The following is a 22,575-nucleotide window of genomic DNA, read 5'->3' on the forward strand; positions in this document are numbered from 1 at the left end:
CAATGCAGGCAACGGTGTGTAGGTTTCAGTGTTAGCCTAACTGGGGGAAGCCATTTAAATGCGAGAATGCATCTCATTGTGTAATCATCTCGTCTTTCATCCACCTGCTCTGCATCCGTACATGTAAAACCCCATTAGAAACCTAGTCAACCGTCCACATGGGTAAGACATTTCTCTCTGAGAAATCTAGTTGGGGAAATCAGGTTTCCCTAATCCCCCACACCGATTATAGTAACCAGGTTTCTCATTAACATGACATTGTAATAGAACAGCTTCAAACGACTGTAACCCAGTTACATTTGTGCATGTGAACATACTGAATGTTTGTAATAGCTCTGGTTGTATAAGGTCATTACAGGCAATACTGTAAATCAATGGGCAAGACAGCTTTATGGCAGTATTGAATGATGAAGTACTTTCATTTGTTAGGCATTGAATTCAATCAATAAACACATGCTCCCAGCTGCTATTTTGGCTTTATTAAAATAAATCTTAATTGAATTTCTCGTAAATGTACTACCGCAATATATATATTGATAAAGCAATGCAAAATTGCAGATTTTATCCACCAACCGATCTTTAATAATAATCAAAACCTTCCTCCAAAGCCTGTTATCAGATGGTACTCAACAACAAAACACGCGTAGCTACACGTTACAAAGATCTAACACACTCTTGTAAGATAACGAGTGGGACAAGCAAACAATAACTACATCCAGAAACGTGGTGTTCCATCAAGAGAGAGGAGCACGAGAGCGGCCGTTGTTAAACACACACGAGAACATAAGAAGGATAAAGGCAAACAACCAGGGCTCCCCTGCGAGCCACAGGCACACGGTTTTATTTATGAATTTAATTCGTGTTTTTCTTAAAGAGGCACTTGGCGGCCTGCCTCGACGCAGAGGGGAGTTAGGACCCAGAGGAGGACAGCCAGGGAGCACTTTTAAATTAGAAGCAGACTTCTTTCTCTCTCTCTGTCTCCCTCTCTCTTCATCTCTCTCTCTTGTTCTCAATAGACAAAGAGACAAGGAGGAAGTGAAGAGAGAGACAGAGGAGTCTGGAACTGGTTTTGTAGCCACATCTTGTAGGAAATCCTGAACAGAGCATGTTAACGAGGGACACCGAAACCACGAGCGCTGAGGCTCCCCTCCCTGCACTTTGTGTGTACGTATGTGTGCATACGTCTTTGTGTGTGTGCGTATAAGAAAGTGCAATACACACTTTCAAATAGACTGCATGTGCCCACTGAGCCCCAACTAACAAACACACAATACAACACAATGTAACACAGCCATACTGTACACATAAACACGCACATACGGCAAGGACCGGCAACTACAACATTCTTCAATACAGGTAAACACACTCACACTGGATTTCATGTCACACAAACAAATATACAGTACAAGCTTGTTCCACGTCACTAACAGACACATACACACAAACACACACACACCTCCCCAGGGACCAGACAGGGCTTCCCTCTCAGTCTACATCTGCAAACTGTATTTAGTTACGCAGGGATGATTGCAAAACTCTCTCTCTTTCTCTCTCTCTCTCACTCACACACAGACACACAACTTAGCAGTGAGACCTCCCCCATGTGCTTGTATATCAGGCCAAGCTATGCTGTGTTGGTCTATATGAAGTCTAATAAAGAACAGATCCTACATAATACACAATCGTATGCATACTTGTTATAAACACACACATACGCAGAGGAAAGAGTGGGAATGAGGGAACAGGGAGGATATAATAGAGGTGACAAAGAGAAAATATGAATCAAGACAAAAGGCAGATCTCGCTCTCTTTCTCATCCTGCATGTGGGATGGTCTGCACCCTCGGGTGGAGCGCATGCATTTTTCTCCAAGAAATGATATTGTCACATTTGTGAATGTGTGGGAGCCTCTGAATGCAATATGCGTGATGGAGGAAGAGGGTCGAACTGTTTGCATTTAGGTATCATTTGTATCTGTGTGGGACGCAAGAATTGTAGATTTTTTGGCATATTCTAGTGAGCTGTTGTTGGTGTGTGAGTGTCTGTGGAAGCTAGTGAGCTCTCCAGATATATAGATATTTTTTATTACTTTGTCCAACTTTTTTCATTACCTCTCAATTCACGATGGAGTTACTAATCTAGCATGGCTTGGCCTGAAGCAATAATGCTGAACTGTATTTACATAGTACTGTACAGTGTATGAAATGTAATATGAATTCTATTTTACAATACAGTATACTTATAAAATACACTTAACATATGTCGAGATGAATATTTGGTCAAAACCACGTGGTATGTAGGAAGCAGCTGTTGCATGATACACTGTATCACCTGCGAGAGAGCTAGGCTAACTGTTTCTGAGGTAAACCTTTGTGTACAGTGATAAAATAGACCTTTCACATGGCATATTTTGACATGTCATTGCAGGAAAAGCACAGGTGTCAATATTTTCACATTAAAAATGGGTCAAAGTTACTATGCTGAATGTGAAAGAGGTCGCTGGTCGTAATTGTTGCTGGCAATATTAGCGTCTTTCTGCTCAATGTTTGGGTTTACAGCCCACAAATGTGCTGCTGGTTCAGTTTCACTGCACTCACCAGCCACATTGCCAGCCACGGCGGGCTGTTGTTGTCAGCAGTCAAGTTCTGATAAACCCACTGTACACTACCTGCCCAACACTGAGGAGCAGATGGACAACGCTAGCGACAAGAGCCACATCGTCAGATCTCTTTCTCAGGAGTCGGTGGAGTGATCAGAGAGTGAAAATCGGACTTGCATTAATCCAGTTGCCAGAAACTGACTCCAAATGTATGTTGGTGTAAACAGGCAACTGTCGGCTAACACACTTTGCTACACAAACTTCGTAAGGTGATGAAATGTCAATGTTGTGTTTTTAACTTGCTTTTAGAATTAAAGGAATAGTTTGACATTTTGAGGAAAAAGCATAGTCACCTTTAAGTTTGGTGCTAACAGGAAAATGTCAGTGCTCTACATAGGACAAGCAAAGACCCCAATATCCTTCTGTTTGATATTCAGCATCAATTGTGCTTTCACATTCCTAATTTGCTGTTATATTGTGATTAAAATGTGCTGAATCCATGAATCTGAATAAGAACATTTTATAAGCTGACACTTGTCGCAGCAGGTAAATCACAAATATAACTTAAAAGATAAGGATGGCTCTGCTGCACTTCAGTGATCACGCTAGCGAACCAGCATGCTCACTACCAGTCCTGGAAAGTGGAACCTAAATGAGTTTAGCCGTCATTAGTGTTTTTAATTACGCCTGTGCTTTTTCTGCTTTGTCATCAAACTCCTGCCTCAGTGCATGTGCTTATGAAGAAGATCATTTGTTAAGCTTTCAAGATAACAAAAAATATTATATTACGAAACATAACTGACTGAAAATGACTAAATCATTTCTCTGACAATCAAAAATGCAGCTGATATCAATGACAGTCACATACAAATCCACATCCTGTTCTCTCCAGCGCTCACAAAAAAAATCACTAAATAGTAAAAAGCACTGTTGCTGTTGAGCCCCTTCACAAGCATGACTCTATTGTCAGGTGCTGATGCACTGATCGCAATGATCGCAATGATCTGTGTCATTAGTCTAACGGCTAACACTTGTTTCACCTCACCTTGTAACCGCCTTTAAATCTGATAAGCCTCAGGCTCCTGGGACTTCACCCCATTCCTTCCTCTGCTGATCCCAGCACAGGTGTAGCAGCTACAAGGATGCTGAGGCTCGGCGCTCTTACAAAATGCTGCAATCTGATTCTGGAGCAGCCACTATCACACAGTCACCCCTGGGACATTAAGCTCTAATGGCTGCAAAACTGTAAATGTCACAGTGATTTGGGCCAAGCGCCAAGGGGAGAGAGCCCAGTAGTGTGTGCGTGCTTGCATGTGTGTGTGTGTGTCTATTGTCATGTCAGTGCCGCTGCCTGAGCATAACGGATCACAGTGAAAGGGCACTACAGTGAAGCAGAGTAATTACAGTATGACAAGTACAGAGACAACACACACACACACATACACTGTCCCATGCATTAGCTGCACCCAAGCCAACAGCACAGCCAAATATGGCAAACATACAGTAAGACGTCTGTATTCACACTGAAGCTTTGCAAGCAAGACCTGTGTGGTCACCCCTGTGGTCACACATGCTAGAATCACTGACCACTCATTAAGCGCTTCCACTCCCCTTAGTTACTGTTGAATAAGCTTTCTCACACAGCCCATACAGTTTACAGTACAGTGAGAAAAGAAAAGAAAGAAAAGAAATTGTTATTGTAATGAAGCAACGAGTCCTTGATGTCACAAAGAGGTGGGAAAAAAAAGGAGGCTGACCATCAGTTTTCCAGCTGAAGTGACATAGTTTCACTGGCTGTAGCTAGTATGCAAATTAAGCCAATGTTTGCTCCATGCTTTGGTAAAAGACTGTCTCCAGTTGAAGTCTTAGCTTCTAGCTCACTCATTTTAAAATAAGGAATCTTATATTCAATAATTTACATCATTGGCTACGTACATTTTAAAAGACTGAGGCTTATACCAGTTGTAGAAAATGTGTTGCAGTGTTGTGCTATTTAGTCTTAATAGTTACTCTAAGTACGATAATGAAAAATGTAACATCAGACTCGTATTTCATTCCAACATAAGTCTTTTTGGTTGCCTCGCTCATGAATTTTTGGACTTAGACAAGCAAAAAGAGGTTAGATTTGTGCATTACTGTCCTTGTTATCAAATGTTTCATATTTTACAAGAGAGAACACTTTTAGGATGACGACTAACCAATGTTTCTGGCAAATGTAACGCTATCGGGGATAACAAGTTGCTGGAACAAACCTCCCCACCACTAAAACTGATATGGCAGCATTCAATCTATTCATCATACTTTTGCTTTTGTATTTTTGGTTTTGGAAAGTAAAAAAACAAATAACATGGACTCCGCTCTAGCTACAGCTCAAATGCTTCAACGTGTAAAGAAAGCTTCACAGTCCTGCTAAGCTATGATTGGACAATATCTGTTCAGGGGAGGGATTCAGCGAGGGGTCAGCTGCAGTGACCGAGCTCTCATTAATAAGATGAGATACAACTTTAATGATCCCACGCCGGGGAAATTATGTTGTTACAGACATCAGTAATAGCAAGACTAAAGAATAAAGAAGGAGATGTAGAAAAGAACAAAAATAAAAAATCAATAAGAAATAAGAAATAGAGAAATAATAAATCACACATGGTAGGATATAGACAATAAAAATACAGTGTTTTGTACTATTGCACAGTAAAGAATATATAACACAGTAGAAATAATAATATAGGCACAAAAAAAACAGTTTTTTTTTTGCACGGATGTAATGGATATCAGTAAAATGTTAAACATCAATAATGCAGTATGGTACAAAGACAGTAGGTTTTGGAAACAGTGTTATGATAAATGATGCAGGAGTTAAACAGTCAAATGCACACACACAACACATGTGCTCATCGATACATGGCCATGCTTTAAAAACAGTGCCTCCTTCCTTCTGTAGGCTGTTTCTTAATTAAACGCACCGCAGGGAGATTAGACACAACAGACCAAAAAACACAAACACACGTGCTAACATACACACATACACACACACACACACACACACAAGCACAAACCAACACGTCCCCTCTGGTGGTCAGCCTACTGTGCTGCTATGGCTGGTAAAGTTCATTAGCTTCCACTCAGCCTCTACTGTATCGGTATTAATTGGAACAAACCAGGCTTACTGCACATGTTCTGCGGGAAGCTTCAGGCACATTGTGGAACCAGAACGCTAATTGAGTAAATGACTATCATGCAATTTGCTGCTGTGTGATTATGCCATGTAATATATTGCGTTTACATTCATGGGAGAGATTTATCAAAGCAGCGGACTTACGGGAGCTATAGATGAACAAGGCTATGGACAGGCCACGCAGACACAGATGCAGGCACAGACACACACACACACACACACACACACACACACACACACATTCACACACGCACACAGGATCTTGTGCACAGGCGGGCTGAGAGGCCAACGGACATATCATGACTCTTATATAAGCTTCCCGCCCCCAGAGGTATTTATATCCCTCGTTTGTTATCTATAATAAGACATCTCTCTTTTTTTCTCACTCCTTCACCAGACTCCCCGGTCCTGCTGCGGGAAAATCCTGATTAGTGTCCTGATGACTTGACAGAGAGCGATCGAGATAGAGATACAGAGACAGAGAGGGAGGAGGAGAGAGGTGGAGGGACAAAAAAGTGAAGAACGATGTATTTCTGTATGCGTCTGCATGTGATGTGTCTGAATTATTGACAACGCTGGCAATTCCACAGCAGGCTGATTTGACAGTCGACTGATTTGAAGTCTGCTGTGTTTTTCTCTTGAGAAGTGTGTGTGTGAGTGTGTGTGTGTTGGTACTGAGATAAGGCCAGCGGTCAGATCTGGTGTGTGTCAGCATCACCTGAGTCCCTACTTAGTAACACGGCCTAAGAAGAATTCTGTTGGACAAGGCACCCCCTGCTGTGCTGGTCGGTAACTTATCAATCTGTCTGGGGGGGAAAAACCAGCAGGAGCTGCAGGTATTTATCACGGGAACTGTAAGCAGAAGGTGGAGGGGGGGAATGTGTAAAAAAGGAAAAGAAAGACAGGAGAAGAAAGAGACTCTAAAACTGATTCTTACTTGTTCTAGTAGCTTGTTGTGAAAAAGAGATAGCCGAGCAGCGTTTGAGGAAGCCAAGGAGCGAATATGTCTGGAAATAAGGAAAACGTGGGAAGACCGGAGTAGGTGGTTGGATAGAGTGAGGCAGAAGAAAGAGGGGGGAGGGAGAAGCTAAGGAGTAAGTACAGAGGTGAAGGAGAGAGGAGAGACTGAGGTATAGGTTATGGCCTGGGACGGATGCAGCCGTGGTAAGTCAGTGAAAGACAACTCAATTCAGGTACCCAATGAGATTTTGCTGTGTAAGAGAAAGTGTATAGCTTGCCCACCCCCACCCTCCTCTTCTTGTGTACCCCCACCCCCTTCTGTTGCCGATCTGTGCAGCCAAGCTCAAGTCTTCTACAATACCCTAATGAGAAAAAGCTGGTAGGAAAATCCTGGACTGAGTCCTACATAAACTTACAGCCATCTCACGGAACAGCCCAAAGAGAGGGGGGCCGAGGAAAAAGAAAAAAACACCCTGAAAGAGAGCAAAAAATGAAACGAATCTAGAGAGGTCATCTAATTATTCCATGCTGTACACAGGATAATGTGTGTCTATAGACTGTGGGGTGTATGAATCCGTATGTCATCTTTCATTCACACTACTGTTGTTTCCAGGAATAAATATGAGATCTGGATCTTGTCTAAACGAGTGTTCAGTCAAAGCAGGCAATTAGCATTACCAAAGGCAGCTAGATTGAGCTATGAAATGCTAAAATATCTTCAACTGTTTTACTACATGGTCCGCGTATTTATATATCAAAAGTACTGTTTAAATGACTTATTACTTCATATATAAGAGTAAATTAAATAAGTTGAGGCCCTCCTGTTCTAAAGCCAGTCAACAACCAGTCAATCACCTAATCAACTACCCAACCAGTCAACCCACCAATGTACCAACTAGTCAAGCAACCAACCAACTAACCATCCAGCCAGTTCAACACCCAACAATCCAACCAGTCAAAAGTCAATTATCCAACCTGTCAAACAATCCACCAATCAAATACATTTCAACGGATCAATCTACCAACCACTCCACCAACCAACCAAACCAGTCAGCCCACAAGAATCTACCACCAATAAAACACCTAACCATCCTATTAGTCAAACAAGCAAATGAACCAGCCTACCACCCCCTCAACCAGTCAAACAATGAACCAATCAAATACCCAACCAGATACACCACCAATCTAACGACCAGACAACCAACATGTTAACCACCCAACTAGTCAAACACCAACCACCCCATTGGTAAACCAACCTACTAATCACAGAGCCAACCATTAAACCATCCAACTAATCAACCAGACGAATCACCTAACCAGACGCCGATCCTGATAATTAGCTGCAGACGACAGTGACGGAATTGTTTTGTTTTTTCATGCATCTTAATCATGTCAAGCCGTTTTCTGAAGCAGCAGTAATTAACTGCCAGGTTTTATCTGCACTAATTGTTCTCCCTGTACAAATAACTGATTGAAAATCAGTGACAAATTTGCTGTCTGGAGACAAACACACACACACACACACACACACACACACACACACACAAACACACATGTGACTGCATCTGAAACCACAGACAATATGAGATGGGAGGAACTGTCGCTGGAGGCGAGAACAAAGATTATGAGCGGGTGAGACACACACACACACATACAGTGAAGTGAATTTTACAGGGCCGCAGACGAGTACTTGAAAACAGCACATCTGTAAAAGTCTACCCACCATCCCTCCCTCTCCATTTCACTACGTCCTGTTATCAGACGCCTCCTCTGCTCCTCTTTCCCTCTCATTCTCCTTCTGTTTCCTCTGTTGGAGAGCTGGCATGTGGTTTTTACAGGATTCACATTAATTTGTTAACTAGGCCACTGGAGTCATGGGGGCGAAAGAGCGCAACACAGTCTGACAAGAGAATTTAAGCAACGAAAAACATTAAGAGTGCAAAAGTTGGCTGCCGATGCCTCGCCCTCAATCAGAGAGTCACACATCCAAAAGACTTCAGAAGAACTTCTCACATACACATACAGACTCATCAGTGTCTGTATATAAATCAGTCAAGACAGATGTAGAAACATCACAGTTGTATTCATACATTCACGCACAGGACATGCTGCCACACACACACACACACACACACACACACACACACACACACACACACACACACACATACAGACAGACAGACAGTGAGAGTGCTTCCTGCTGCTGTCTGGCAGTCTGCAGTGGAGTTTGCGGTTTGCCCCTGAATCACTGTGGTCAGAGTCTCACCGGGTGTGTATCAGGTTAGCCAGTCCCCCTCTGCCAACACACACACACACACACACACACACACACACACGCACACACACACACACACACACACACACACACACACACACACACACACACACACACACACGAGCAGCTGCCAAGCCCAGCCCACAAACACTGCTGTTAGTAACCGGGTTAACTCAGAGAAACCAGGTTACGCAAGTAATCAGAGAACGCATAATGGCTTTACCAGAGAACAGTCAGAAACCACAGCTTCGGTCGGCAGAGGTCCACTGTGAGTAAAAAGATGTATTCCAATCATTTAGATCAGGCTGCTAAGGCTTTTCACTGAGCAGACAGGCAGACACCTCAGAGACACATTTGAAGACTTTCCATTCATTATATGATTTTTAGTTACACGTTAATTAGTATTTGGAGTCTCATGATGTCTTTCCTTGGATGACATACTATACTATGCTATACTTAACTATACTTACATCTGTGGTACTCTGCTGCAGTAAATATTAAAGCAAAAATATGACTCATACAATAGCCAACAGTAAGATGGGACAGGTGGAATTACCTGTAGCCTACTACAATATTTCAAATGGTAAACCTAGCAGAGTCAAGTTATACTCACTGCTGCTATCAGTTTCTCTTTTTAACACAAACACTAGTCTCATTCTCACTAATTTTTCCCAAACAATGTCAAGATATGCAGTGTCACATTATAAAACCTGCCAATAAAGACGAAGCTGATGCAGGAATTCTGCATGGAGCATTGAGTTTCATTTACTGCACAAGCAAGACACAACACAACAGGTAAACATGGAAGGAGTTTTGAGTGTGCATTAACTGGGGAACAGGAGAAATGAGAGAATAAAGGCCTGTTTCGAATATAAGCCCTGGTTCCCCAGTGAGTTTGCCAAGAAGGTAAACGGAGGCCTCAGTCACTACTTTGTTTCACACAAAGTGGGCTGTGTTAGGTATTAAATCACATTTTTTCTCGCTGAACAATACATTTCCCCCCAAAACTTCAGGTCTAACTCACAGAACATATATATACGGTATTGATGGAAGTTTAGTTTTTTGTATTCATTTCTACAACGCATTATATGTGACATAGTATTTACAGGTGCAGTGAAAAAGCAAGAGTTGGCTGTGCCTTTAGCTTTGGGGGAAATCCATTCTCTCTTCTGTGGACATACAAGACTAACAGCCTCTCAGTTCTGTTTTCTCCACTTTGGTGTTGAGGCTAAAAATCAATACATCCATGGCAATAACTGAATGGAGCAGTGACATAAAGAAACACTACAGTGTTCCAAAAGGACTTCAATACACCATGAGGTGCACTCTGCACCAATATACTTGTTTGATTTCTGATGTACTTGAGATTTCCATGAGGAGGAATCCATATTCAGCAACTACAGGCAGTAGCAGACATTTACAACAAAATGCTAAATGCACCAGAGGTTCAAAAATGTTTTAGCTGCTATGAATGATGCTGTTGCTTTAGCAACATGTAATATCACATCACTTTCTGTGCACCGAAGGATAGTGCTGAAAAGAACAGTTCAAAGCTTCATTCATAGCGCTGACATTCAAATTCTAAATCAGCATTCGATCACATCATGAGACATCACTGCAACTTCAGCAGTTGTTTACTGCAACTTCACCTGTCTGCAGCACAGTGGTCTTCAGTGTTGATAGGCAATTACTCATGATGTGGATCAGACAGTCCTGTGGGCCGGACACTGAGCAAGACTGCAGAGTGATAACTACAGACAGAGAAAGGCAGCTGTATCTGCACTAAAATACATACATATAAATATATTTACATGTACTTGTATGTATTAGGTTGACAAAACTGAGGAGTTATATTCATTAAAGAAAGTTGGCTCAATAAAAAAATGATTTATTTAATCCAATGAATCACTTAATTCAAATCAAGGATAGTGTTGGAGGATTTTTTATTGTCTTTATAGGATGATGGCTTCAAATGTAAAAAAACAAAAACAAAAAGACATTCGGTACAGCACTACCAAAGGAAGGGTTTTTCCCAGGAAAAACCCATGAAGCACCAGGTGTGTGGAACAGAACATGCAAAAGCTCTAATGAGCCAACTATAGGTTGAAACTATAATGCTGTAGCAATCAGCGATAGAAACAAGAAAAATGAGTAGCAGGCTGCGCACAAAGAAGGGTTTTCTTTGTGCCCAGTCTGTTTGCAGTTTAACAGCTTAAACAAAGCTCCTCATTAAGAACAGACCTCATACTGAGTCGTCTCCTCACACCTCTAAGCTCTGCCTCAGCCTCGCTCCCTCTCTCTCTCTCTCTCTCCTGCCACCTCTTTCTGATTGTCACTCCTGTTATTCATCAATAATTGGCACTTTCAACGTGGTGGCGGCTGAATCACTGAATTTCACACACACACACTGTAGTGTGTCAGGAGTTTGTCATTGCCAGTAAACTGATCTATCACTGTTGTCAGTGAATCAGTGTTTGGATTGGGTTCAACGCATTATGCTAAAAGAACCTTCACTTTCTTCAAACAACCTTGGTGCCTATGAGTGTGTGTTGAGTGTGTGTACAGCAGATGTTAGTTGGGTTTTAAGATGCAAGCACACACAGTAGGGCTGCACAATATGGACAACAAAACATTGTTGCAATTATTCTGGTAAATATTGTAAATGATATTTGGATGGGAATATAATAAACACCCATTTCAGTCTTTTCCTTCAGCAGAAGCCAAAAGCAAAGGCTCAGTGACTAACAGCGATAAATCCCTACAAGCTAACATTAAATTCTGAATGTAACAAAGATTTCCTAGCACAATAACAAAGGCCTACACCCACACACACACGCCTACATGAATACCAGCTACAGTCAGTACTCAGTGTTTTTGACCATAGCTGTGTTCTTGTTAGAGACTTTAGTGAGCTCACAGAAAAGTGTCATTGGATGCATATGTTGTGTATGTCTTAAGGATTTCCTACATTTACCAGAATGCCTTTAGCTCATCTGAAAAGAATGAGCCTGAGCATATTGGCTATGGGTCTATCATGTTTGTGCAGAGAGCAATAGTAAAGTAGGAGGTTTTCAAGTTAAGAAAAACAAATCACAACATGAGTTTGCATTGCATTCTGGTCTATTGAGTCTATAGAAAGCAGTGCCTCAGTCTCTGCTTCTTCCAAGTTGGATTTCTACCCATATGTTGTATGACTGGTGCAAAATGTAAGCGCTAAGAAATAGCCTTACTATTTGACTCTACTGATGGGACATTGATGTTTACCATTATTGCTTTATATGTTTAGAAAATGTTACTTAAAGCTGTTCCAGTCAATATTTTTATATTAACAATGAATCAAATTACTGTGTGAAATGTGAAAGGGGTAGCACATGGTGACAAACTCACAGAGAATTATGATTCGACTCTGATGTTTGCCTCAGCTCTAGGGAGCGTTTTAGCACCTTTCAGCAGATCATTTTGGTTTTCCTGGTCCACCAAAAGCAACAAGCAGCTGCTTTGAGCAAAAAAATCTCTGACAAAATGACACATACACATACTGCATCTACAGTAGCTGCTAAAGAAACAAATATTTCCCTCAGGAGTTGGTGGAGACCAAAACAGAGCTGAGAGGTGAGTGAATATTGGACAGACACATGACAGTTGAACGCTAATGACGATCCCATTCAGGATGCATGAACACTGCCAGCTGACCCATCCGTTTCATGAGTTGTGTTTTACATAATAACTTGCTTTTAAAAATCTAAGCTAGGCATATGTTAAATTCATCAGTTAAATTTTAATATGGTTCTGTGCCCAGCTCATAAATATACACACAGCAGCACAGATACACATCCTTTGCAGCGAGCACTTTACATGCAAAATACATGCAAGTCACATCACATGCTCAGCGAGACACATGAATCACAGACTAAAGTCCCCCCACACACACTCTGACACACCAAAAAGGCCTTGCATGGGCAAGTAAATGAATACTTCATCATACATAATCTTCCAGTGCATAAGCAGTGTTCATGTCAGACCCCAAGTGGGTTAAAGAGAACATACAGATTCAGTTCAGATAAAGAATGTGGAAAATGCACGCACGCATGCACAGACACACACACACACACACAGTGTGCATCTTGTGAAATGTAGAGAGATGATGACACACACCTATGATAGAAGTTCAGATAGAATTCCAAATGAGGATCAAACTCTCAAACTGCGAGAAGCTGAAAATGTCTGTTCTCCAAGGAACTTGGAGAGGGGGATAGGCTGGGGGAGAAAATATGAAAGTTGATGGTGGGTACAGGCCTACTTTTTCACCTCTTCAAAAATGCTCTCTGAAATCCCACCCGGTTCTCCAGCTGAGTTTTTATTTTATTTTCTCCTTTTTCCCCCCGTGCTCGTTTTCTTTTTCTTTTTCGCCTTCTTCTTCTACTGGTTTTGGAGGCCGTCAGAGATGGCGCACACACACACACACACACACACACACTCCTCACTCTCCAGCCAACGTGAGGCTTTTAACTCCGGGGTGGGTGAGAGAGGGGTCCAGGAGAAAAAAGAAGCACAAGCAGAGGAGGAGGAGGGGTGAAGGGAGAATAGACGACGGGGAGGGCAGCAGACATTTTCTGCTGATTAAGTAAGTGTTTGCTTCAGCTTCCATTATTTGACAGACGCATCAGAGCAACAAGCAACAAATGTGAGAGCCTGCTTCGCTAAAATATAGAGCAACAGAGTGAAACAGAAGGAAAAAAACAAATCAGTGGCATATTTCGCCAAAATCCCTCCGCTCCCCTGAGCACAAGCGGTTTGTCGGTCTTCCACTGAGGCTATTTCAATGTGATGACAAACACCTATTCTGGCCAGGTGTCCTCCCTCGCTGTTCGGGGCCATGTAATCCTCTGCTTAAATCAGTGTGAGCAAAGCACAGAGAATGCTGGACGCGTTCCAACACTCCCCTCCTCCTCCTCCATCTTGGCACAGCATCCAACTCCCCACCAGAGAGGAGACACCTACGGGAGTCCTGTGGATGTGTGTGTGTGTGCGCACTGCTTACACAACCTCACTCACTTTCTCTCTCTGTTTCAGACACACACACACAAAAGCTCTCGCTCTCTATCATACACAGATTCTGCAGGAATCATTAGCAAAACCAGCAGAGGGAATTTCACACAGACCGGGCAAAACATCACTCAGAGTGTACACCCCAGGGGTCTTCAATTAGACCCTAAATACCTCAGCGAGTATCCAGGGGTCCTAATTACTTCAGACTGCTGAAAATGGCCGCGGGCTGCCTAAGACCGGGGGCTTACTGAGGATATGCCTGTTTAGAATAGATTCTGGCCCTGAGATCAGTCGGGTTTTCCTGTGTTGTTGGTCTGCAGCATCACACAGAGGAAGCAGTCTCTGCGCATCAGAGCCGAGGCAGAGCTGGCTGCTGGTGGTGTGCTGTGGATGTATTTATAGCAGGAGAAAGACTACTGCAGGATTAATTCTCTAACCAGAAAGCAGAGAAAGAGAGACAGCAGCAGAGGACGGCCGCAGATCACGAGAGAAAGAGTTCAAAAATGTAGTAAAAGATACATCTGCTCTCTGGATACAAAGCATCAGTACACACACGCAGGAGCGCACACACACATACACAGGGGGCACAGAGACAGATCGATCTCAGCAACGTTAGAGTGCATTACAGAAGCGGTGACCTTTTCCTAAATCGGTACAGATAGATATTAAAGGGCAAACGAGAAAGACAGAACGTCTAACAACAATTCTTACAGCTCTGGGGACGCATGTATACACACTGACAGAGGAACAGTCAAACATCATCTGCAATTACCCAGCAGTCATTTCAACACGTTCAAATACTCATTACATTTCAAAGGGGGGTCTCTAAAGTTTGGCGAACAGATCCAAAAAATGCAGACCCAATTCTACTTGAAAAGAGTTTGCCGCCAACAGAGAGAAAAAAAAAAGTGTTGCCAGGTAGGCCTTCAACACAGCCAGGTGGTGAAAACCAAATAAATGTTCAAAGACTCCAGAGAATTATCTGATTCCAGGCTAAAGTACTACAGTGCAGTGCGCCCACACATTCCACTGTGCATCCATGCAACGAGCTGCGCCGTCAGGTGAGCATTTATTATGCAGGCTAGGACACACTATGCACATAGCGTATAAGCAAAAGTAACGGGTTTGAGCATTGAGCCAACCAAACATAACGCTCGCATCACGATCGCAGTTTACAGAAGGCTGTAAGTGGTGACAGTGGCTGCCTCATAAGATCTCAGCAGATACTGGATCATTTATGGCAGATCCTGGGTCAGGTTGTGATGCATTAATAATGTATTAAAACCTTATGAGTAACGCATCATGAACAGGATGAAGTTGATTTGACAGGTTCTTACTACTGCTGAAATGATTAGTCCACTAAGGGAAAACTAATCAAGGTTTTAAACAATCTATTAATTGCACAGCAGTCTCTTTTAATCTAAAGTGTCACACAATAACACGTTTTGGCATCTCAGTTGTGGGTATTTTCTGCTTTTCATTTTCTTATATGACACTAAACTCAATCACTTTGCATCTAAGAATACTGATAGGAGAAGATACATCTTAGACTTTAGGAAGCTGTGATGGGCATTATCACCAAACAATTAATTGAGAAAATAATACACAGATGAATCTGTAATGACACTGATGATTACTTACAGCCCTTGTTCTTAAAATTCACTACTATGGAAAAAATCAGAAACTATGACATGTAGATATCGGTGTACATTTAGAGACTTATAGAATATTGGCAAATCTACTGTACAAATGTGATTATTATCATGCTGGCACACCTATCTACACTGTATACCCTCCACATCTGATTGGTTTTTGAATTCTTCACCAACTTCTAAGTCATGCTAATAAAAGTGAACAACTGGGTGGCAACATCATCCACATTACTGCGTGGGTGGCAATACAGCTGGTCCAAAAATAGCATCAACTTCATCACTTTGTGACAAGCAGTCCCAAACCATCTCAACTGGAATCCTTCACATACATTGAAGAGCTGACAGGTAGCTGAGCAATGGAAGGAACAGTGAAACTGAACGGGAAATGATACCAATTAAATAATCCTCCCAACTAACTAATTTCACTCACAGGTACAAAATGCACAGTGTCAAATTCTTATCAAAGAGGAATGCACGCTAAAATGGAGGTCCTGGGGGGGGGGTCGGATAATAGTATCAAGGATCGCCTGTGCTCCCTGAAGAGCCATGTGGGACTCATGTCCCCCGCTGCTAAAAAAAGTCTATTTGTAAGACCTTTAAAGATCTGACATTTGCAGACATGGAAATCAGCTGTGATCAGCTGGGAGACTGACAAAGAATAAACAAGGGAAAGAAAGATGAAAGGAGGACAAGAGAAAAATAAAGGGGAGGGGGGGTGTCAAAGAGCCGCAAGTGCGAGCAGCTTACTTCACATCTCAATTAAAACATTGCCAAATGAGGAAAGAGAGGGGAGTTACGATGTGAAGCAACAGACAAGGCAGAAAGGGCGGCTGGATGAGGGAGGAGGAGGCGTGGGATGGAGGCAGACAGGGGAGGAAGGAGCGGAGGTAATTCGAATGACATTAGTGTGCGCACACACACACACACACACACACTCAAACAGCACCTATGAGAGAAAAAAACAAAGGCTGAAACCTCCCGAGCAGAGCAGTATCAGCCATAGAAACATTCCTTCCCATAGCTCTCTCACATTCTGCTACAAAAACCTCTCACACGTATGTTGCCTACACAGCAAGAGAGAAAAGCGGATACTGAGAGACCGAGCCTCCAGTGCCTCCCTGCTCTCCCCCTCCTGCTCCAATCAGTGCAGGCCTGTACACTTATGAATCAATAATATACTTTGGTGACAGGAATGATTCAATAAGGCTCTGTGGCTTGAACAGACTCCACCTCTCCGCTGTTCACCCGAAGGAAATGCGGCCGCTCAATAAACAGCCACTCCAGGTGTATCAGTAAACTAATTATAACTGCAGCCCCTCTGTGTACGCACCGTCGTGTGAGGTCAATAGATTTTCATCACTCACAATCGTTATGAATAACCGATCGGAAGCTAAGACCAGCTCAGAGGAATCAGAGCATGACCTGGGAACAGGAAGGCTGGAGAGTGTGGGCTGGAGGGGCTAAACACACACGCGCACGCGCGCACACCCGTACGTACACACACACACACACACACACTACTATAGATCAAATCTGTGTGTCTAAGCAGGCCATGAGCCCATGACTCCACGTCTTGTGGTCACTCAATAACCCTTGAGGTCAACTGGAAAAGCTGCAGAGCCACGCAGGTGTTTCTTACCTGCCACAGGTGGAAGAACCTCCTATCTCAAAAGTAAAAGGATATGGGTTGCAGACCATCTTGAGACACCAGCTCCGAGGCCGGGTGGTTTGTTTCAGGTAGAAGAAGACCACGGGGGCCAGGGTGGGGTAGGGCAGGCTCTCCTCACCGCACGCCGACGCTTCCTCCCCGGCAGTGGAAATCCCATCAGGCGCCGGGGACGCCGGCTCCACCACCACCTCGCCGCGCTCCCCGCCTCCTATCCCGACCCCGGACAGGTCGTTGAGCCGGATGAAAGTCCTCGGGAGAGAGGAGCGACCCTCCGAGCCCCTTGCGTCGGGGACCCCGGAGAGATTTCCCCCATCCTCGGCCATCATTCAACTCCTGCAAGCAACAGACGATCATAAACATATGATTAGATACAGAAAATATGGAAATGCTGAAGCATCTGCAGCAGCCAGAGTAGAACGCGTTATTAAGGACCGAGAGAATAGGGCTTACGTGCCTTAAATCTGCCTTTTATTTTGAAATAACATCTTTCAACTTTGGAGGGGTTATTTTTGGAAAATATGCGCACACCTCGTCGAAAAAATGATTGCATACTTTTTTTGCAGAAACACTTTACTGTACATATTTTATTTATTTAGTAAAAATTTGCTGCCATAAGCTTTTAAATAGAACGGAGATCCTAATGAGCCTCCAAAAATTCACGAGGGGCTCGCATTCCTTTTCATCAAAAACAATGCCAAATCTCTCTCTCTCATCAGCAACAATAGCCTGCGACTGCTCCAAATCATTTCTAAACTTCGGCTTCAATTAGCTACCACTGGTACATTCATTTTGAAGTGATTCGCAGCAGTTGTTTTTCTAAATCAGTGCAAGAGCATCTTTTCGTTCGGTTTATTACCTGTAATGGACTCGGTAGATGTGCCCAATGCGCGCTCAGTCATCGCATGATCAGTTTCTGTCGTGGCAGTAAAGTCCACACCAGCCTGAAGAAAAAATCCGGGTGGTCAGAAGGAGAGTCGAGGAGGGAAGAGATAAAGAAGAGAGGAGCCACCGGGGCGAGAGGAGAGAGGAGAGGGTCTTGTGGGTTTGGTGCGTCTGGCGGACCGTATAGTTTCCAGGTGGTGCGCTGCTGCGCGGGTCCGTCTCAACAGACACGGTGCGCCCAGGCCCCGGTCTCCGGTGTCCAAGCTTCTCCAGGGGCCTCAGCAACACTTCATGACCATCCCCCGTTAGAAATTTAAAAAAAGAAACCGTGAGATGCGACTACTTTCGCAGCGTTCAGCCTCAGGTAGAATATTAACGCCGCGCACAAACTTCTTGATGGTTCTCCTCCTCCTCCAGAGCTGATGGACAAACCCCCCAAAAACAGGAGAAATAGCGACAATTAGTGATCTATTCGTTTCCCCGCGTTTTCCTCCGCTGCTTCAACTCCTTCAAATTAACAATCCAGCACTTTTCGGTGCATCCACAGGCGGTTTTAAGCGCATATCCCGCATCAGTGTTTTAAAGATCCATGGAGATGCTGCTGCACATCCTGTCGCTGAAGAGAAACAGGCGCCAAAGAGACAGACCTGTGATATTTTCTAAATATCACAAACACCACCCCTCTCCATTGTTGCACTCATGAACGACCGGGCGCTCCTGCTCTCCCTCTTGTCTCCTCCAGACTGTATTCGGTCGGTTCCGTCCATCAGCAAAGCTCGCACAGCTGGATGGGGGATCCTAACTTCTCGCTGCCCGCCCAGCGAGCGCCCGCTCTGCACCAATCATAGCGCGGCCACAGTTGAAGCTCCGTCCTCACTGGCTGAGCTAGATGTCTATCTAAACTGTACAACGGGGAGGAGGGGGTGAAACAGCTGGAATCTTATTGTCAGCTGTCAGCCAATGAGAGGCAAGGGAGCGACGGTATCCAGCAGCACTGCTGTGTGATTGGTGCAGAGCTTTATTATGGGGAATTTTCAGGGGAAAAGTTGCCAGACTATCCAATTAGCAAAGAATGAACGGTTAGTATTGGCTTTCACTGATTACAGAAAGTCAACAAAAGTAAAAGAACAACAGAAAATTACCATTCCTATTCAATCAAAGAAATTGAAATGTCATATCAATAACATAATTAAATTGCTTTATTTTCCCTCCCCATTTTGGTTGCCAGATTTGGGGACCCCAGGCCCTGGAGGAGTGTACTGGCTTGTATGCTGGTGGCCACTAGGGGAAGACGTTTCCCCAGGCTTTTCTGCCTCTCTCTCTGTCTATCTCTCTCTCTCACACACACACACACAATGTCTCAAATCTGAAAAATACCTACAGCTTGCTTAGGGAGTACAGCCCGAGGCAAAGCAGAGTTGTATTCTGTAGTTTTTAAGTGACATGGTGTCTCTGAATTACAATGCTGTCCCCTCTTCGACCTTTATCTTTTTTCAAATTTTAAGGATTCTACAAGCCTAGTGCACATCCACACGGATACCACACACACAGCCACACACACACGCACAGTCTCAGCACATTACTCACTATATTGCCGTGGCATACTTTATTTTCATTACAGTGTATGATCATTGATCTGGAAGCAGGAGCAAATCAATGAGGAGGACCAATTTCCTTTGCATAGCATCTGTCGCAGCTTGCGCTTTTGTGCAGCTGCAGATATTAATCACCTGGGCTGTTCGCACATAGCTCATTCTGAGAGCATGAAGACTGAGAATCACACGTGCACACATGACCTGAAAAACCACCTGCATGTGCACACAGGAGGAGGAGACAAAGAGAGAAAGAGTGAGAGCATGATTCTTAACAGCCTCTGTCAATGGACCTTGTTTGGGCTGAATACTTAATTGTGTACTATCTTAACAGAGTACCCATTAAAATATATTGATCCAGCAATGCTTGTGCCTGTTAGGCAGGAATAAAGCACTGCTCTGATTATGGGAAAGAAAAAGAATAGCACAATTAACACAGGTTCTGGGTGAGGCACGTCTAAGAAATACAAATACAACACTCATTAAGCAATACAGTTATGTATCTATTATTAATAAAATGGAATAAAGCAGTGGCAATTCAACACTGAGTGCCCATGAACACTTCCCTAGGCGTGTTTTTATGAGTGGCTGATGAATGATGTTTGTTAGTGCTGGCCAGTTTGAGCTAAGACCCCAATTTATCAGAGTGAGTGATCTCGGCTCACTGGGGAAAACTTTCTCTCATGGCTACTCTGCAGGCCTCCTGAACAGCGGCACTGTTTGCACAGAAACGCAGCTCATACATTACTGTTCACCTTCGGCTGACTGCGATGACAGACCTTACTGACAGAGACAGTCTGGTACAGGGGGGTTACAGTCAATTGTCTCTTTTCAGTCGACAGGAGGCTCCATTCCATACCGACAGTGTTACGATGCTTCTGATCCACAGAGAAATATGCAAGTCTGAGGGAAGAAAGGACATAACAAATAACACAGTAGAAACAAATGATTGTACTTTACTGAAGGTTGCCGACAAGGTAATATAATGTAGGCAGGTTGACCAGCAGATTCTTAGATTGCGCTGCTGTTGCCTTTGCACCATTTTTATTAGCCACATGAGGGGCTCAAAGAATCCACTGTCTCTTTGCTGTTTTGTCAATTAGTCATTGCTCCACTTTGATCAAGACTGACAGAGCTATTGGATGGATTGCCTTTTTTCATCTGGACTTTCGTCCAAAGCAATGTATAAATGAGGTGCAATTCAAGTCACAGGATTTCGTAAAGACATTCTTTATCCCCAGTGGATGAATCCTACTGACTTTTATGATCCCCTGAAGATTTATCTCTAGCATCACTATGGGTTGAGTTTTTTTTTTTTTTTACTGAAATGTCTCAAAAGCTACTGGATGGACTACCCAAACAGCCAAAGTTTGTAAAGGCATTCACGTTCCCCAGAGTATAAATTTTTTATCTTTATGGTGGACCTTTGACCTTATGGTGGCAACATAAGATAAAAATCTTTTCATGTATACCAAAAATGATTGAATCTATTTCACAGACTCCACTTAATTCAGTTAAGTGTTATGCCCCTCAGAGGATGAACTCTTTCCATTTCAGACATCTTCAAGCTGAACTGACTGCTTTACACACAAGATTCCTTGTAATCTAGGCATTGCTGTGAATTACCCTGAGCATATCTATCCATATAGGGCTAAACACTTTGGCTTGTAAAACCCCTCTTGTGCTCTGCCCTATCAGTATGTGGTTATTTTTAGCCATGCTAGTTGCATGGCTTTAGGGATGGCAATTCTGTCACCACTCCGGTCCAGACTGAAATATCTCAACAATATTGGATGGATTGCCATGAAATATGGTGCAGACATTCATGATCCTCGCAGGGTTAATTGTCATAATTTTGTAATTCCCTGACATCGAGCACCATCTTCAGGAAAGATCAATCCTCCAATCAAACATTCATATCCCAAACTTTATGTGATATTGTAGCTTTCACAAATGTTCCCTCAGTGTCATTGATCTTGGGTCATATTATGTTCTGGGGGCAGCAAGGTTGCCCTATCTTTGGAAGGCGAGAAGCATTCTTGTCAGCAGATGACACTGAATCCCAACCAGAAACTCTGACCTCTGATCTCCCCTGAGATGGGCAGAGGGAGAGGCTTCGTCTACAGGAATATATACCTATAGATTACCATTTTCATGTAAGCACATATTGACTGGTAATTGAATTATCTAAAGCCTGATGATCACTGATTATCATACAATGATGCACTGTTGTGTGTGTGTGTGTGCTTGTTTGTGTGCTGACATGTGTGTGAATGGTGTCTGTCCATGTTATTGAACCCTCATTAGTCAACCTTCCTGCAGACTCTAGGAGTGAGGACTGTCCAGAAGAAGTAATTATAACATTGATCATTCAGTCATTCTGTCTCCCCTATCCCCAATATTGTTCTTATTGACAAACCTTTGGACTACAGCCCAATTACTTCGCACCTTACTATACCTCTGCTGCATACGCTGCCCAGCACCCAAAATAACAGGTCCATTCTCTTCATCCTGTCACATCGGGTCATTAAAAACAAATGATTACTATTGTTGCTGTCATGAAGAGAACCAGCAGCAATACGCTAGTGATTCATGGGAGGTCACAATCCATTAAAAAGCAATCTGAAGCAGACCCGTTCTTTAAAAAGTAATGCAGTGAATTGAGTTGAGTTGATGCAAGGGTTGGGTCAGCTTTAATGTCAGACAAACAACAGTCCTCTGTC

General features: G+C 43.2%; 1 protein-coding gene across 1 annotated transcript in view; it reads right to left on the reverse strand.

Annotated features, from left to right (window-relative positions):
• Positions 1 to 17,704, reverse strand: part of cacna1g (calcium channel, voltage-dependent, T type, alpha 1G subunit) — a 229,602-nt gene extending 211,898 nt beyond the window's left edge. The window contains exon 1 of the mRNA XM_041963433.1: positions 17,394 to 17,704. Within this exon, the coding sequence (XP_041819367.1) occupies positions 17,394 to 17,704 (311 nt within the window). The remainder of the gene's footprint in view (positions 1 to 17,393) is intronic.
• Positions 17,705 to 22,575: the final 4,871 nt, after the last annotated feature.

Source organism: Chelmon rostratus, chromosome 21, assembly GCF_017976325.1.
Source record: "Chelmon rostratus isolate fCheRos1 chromosome 21, fCheRos1.pri, whole genome shotgun sequence".
In the NCBI taxonomy this organism is placed as follows: domain Eukaryota; kingdom Metazoa; phylum Chordata; class Actinopteri; order Chaetodontiformes; family Chaetodontidae; genus Chelmon; species Chelmon rostratus.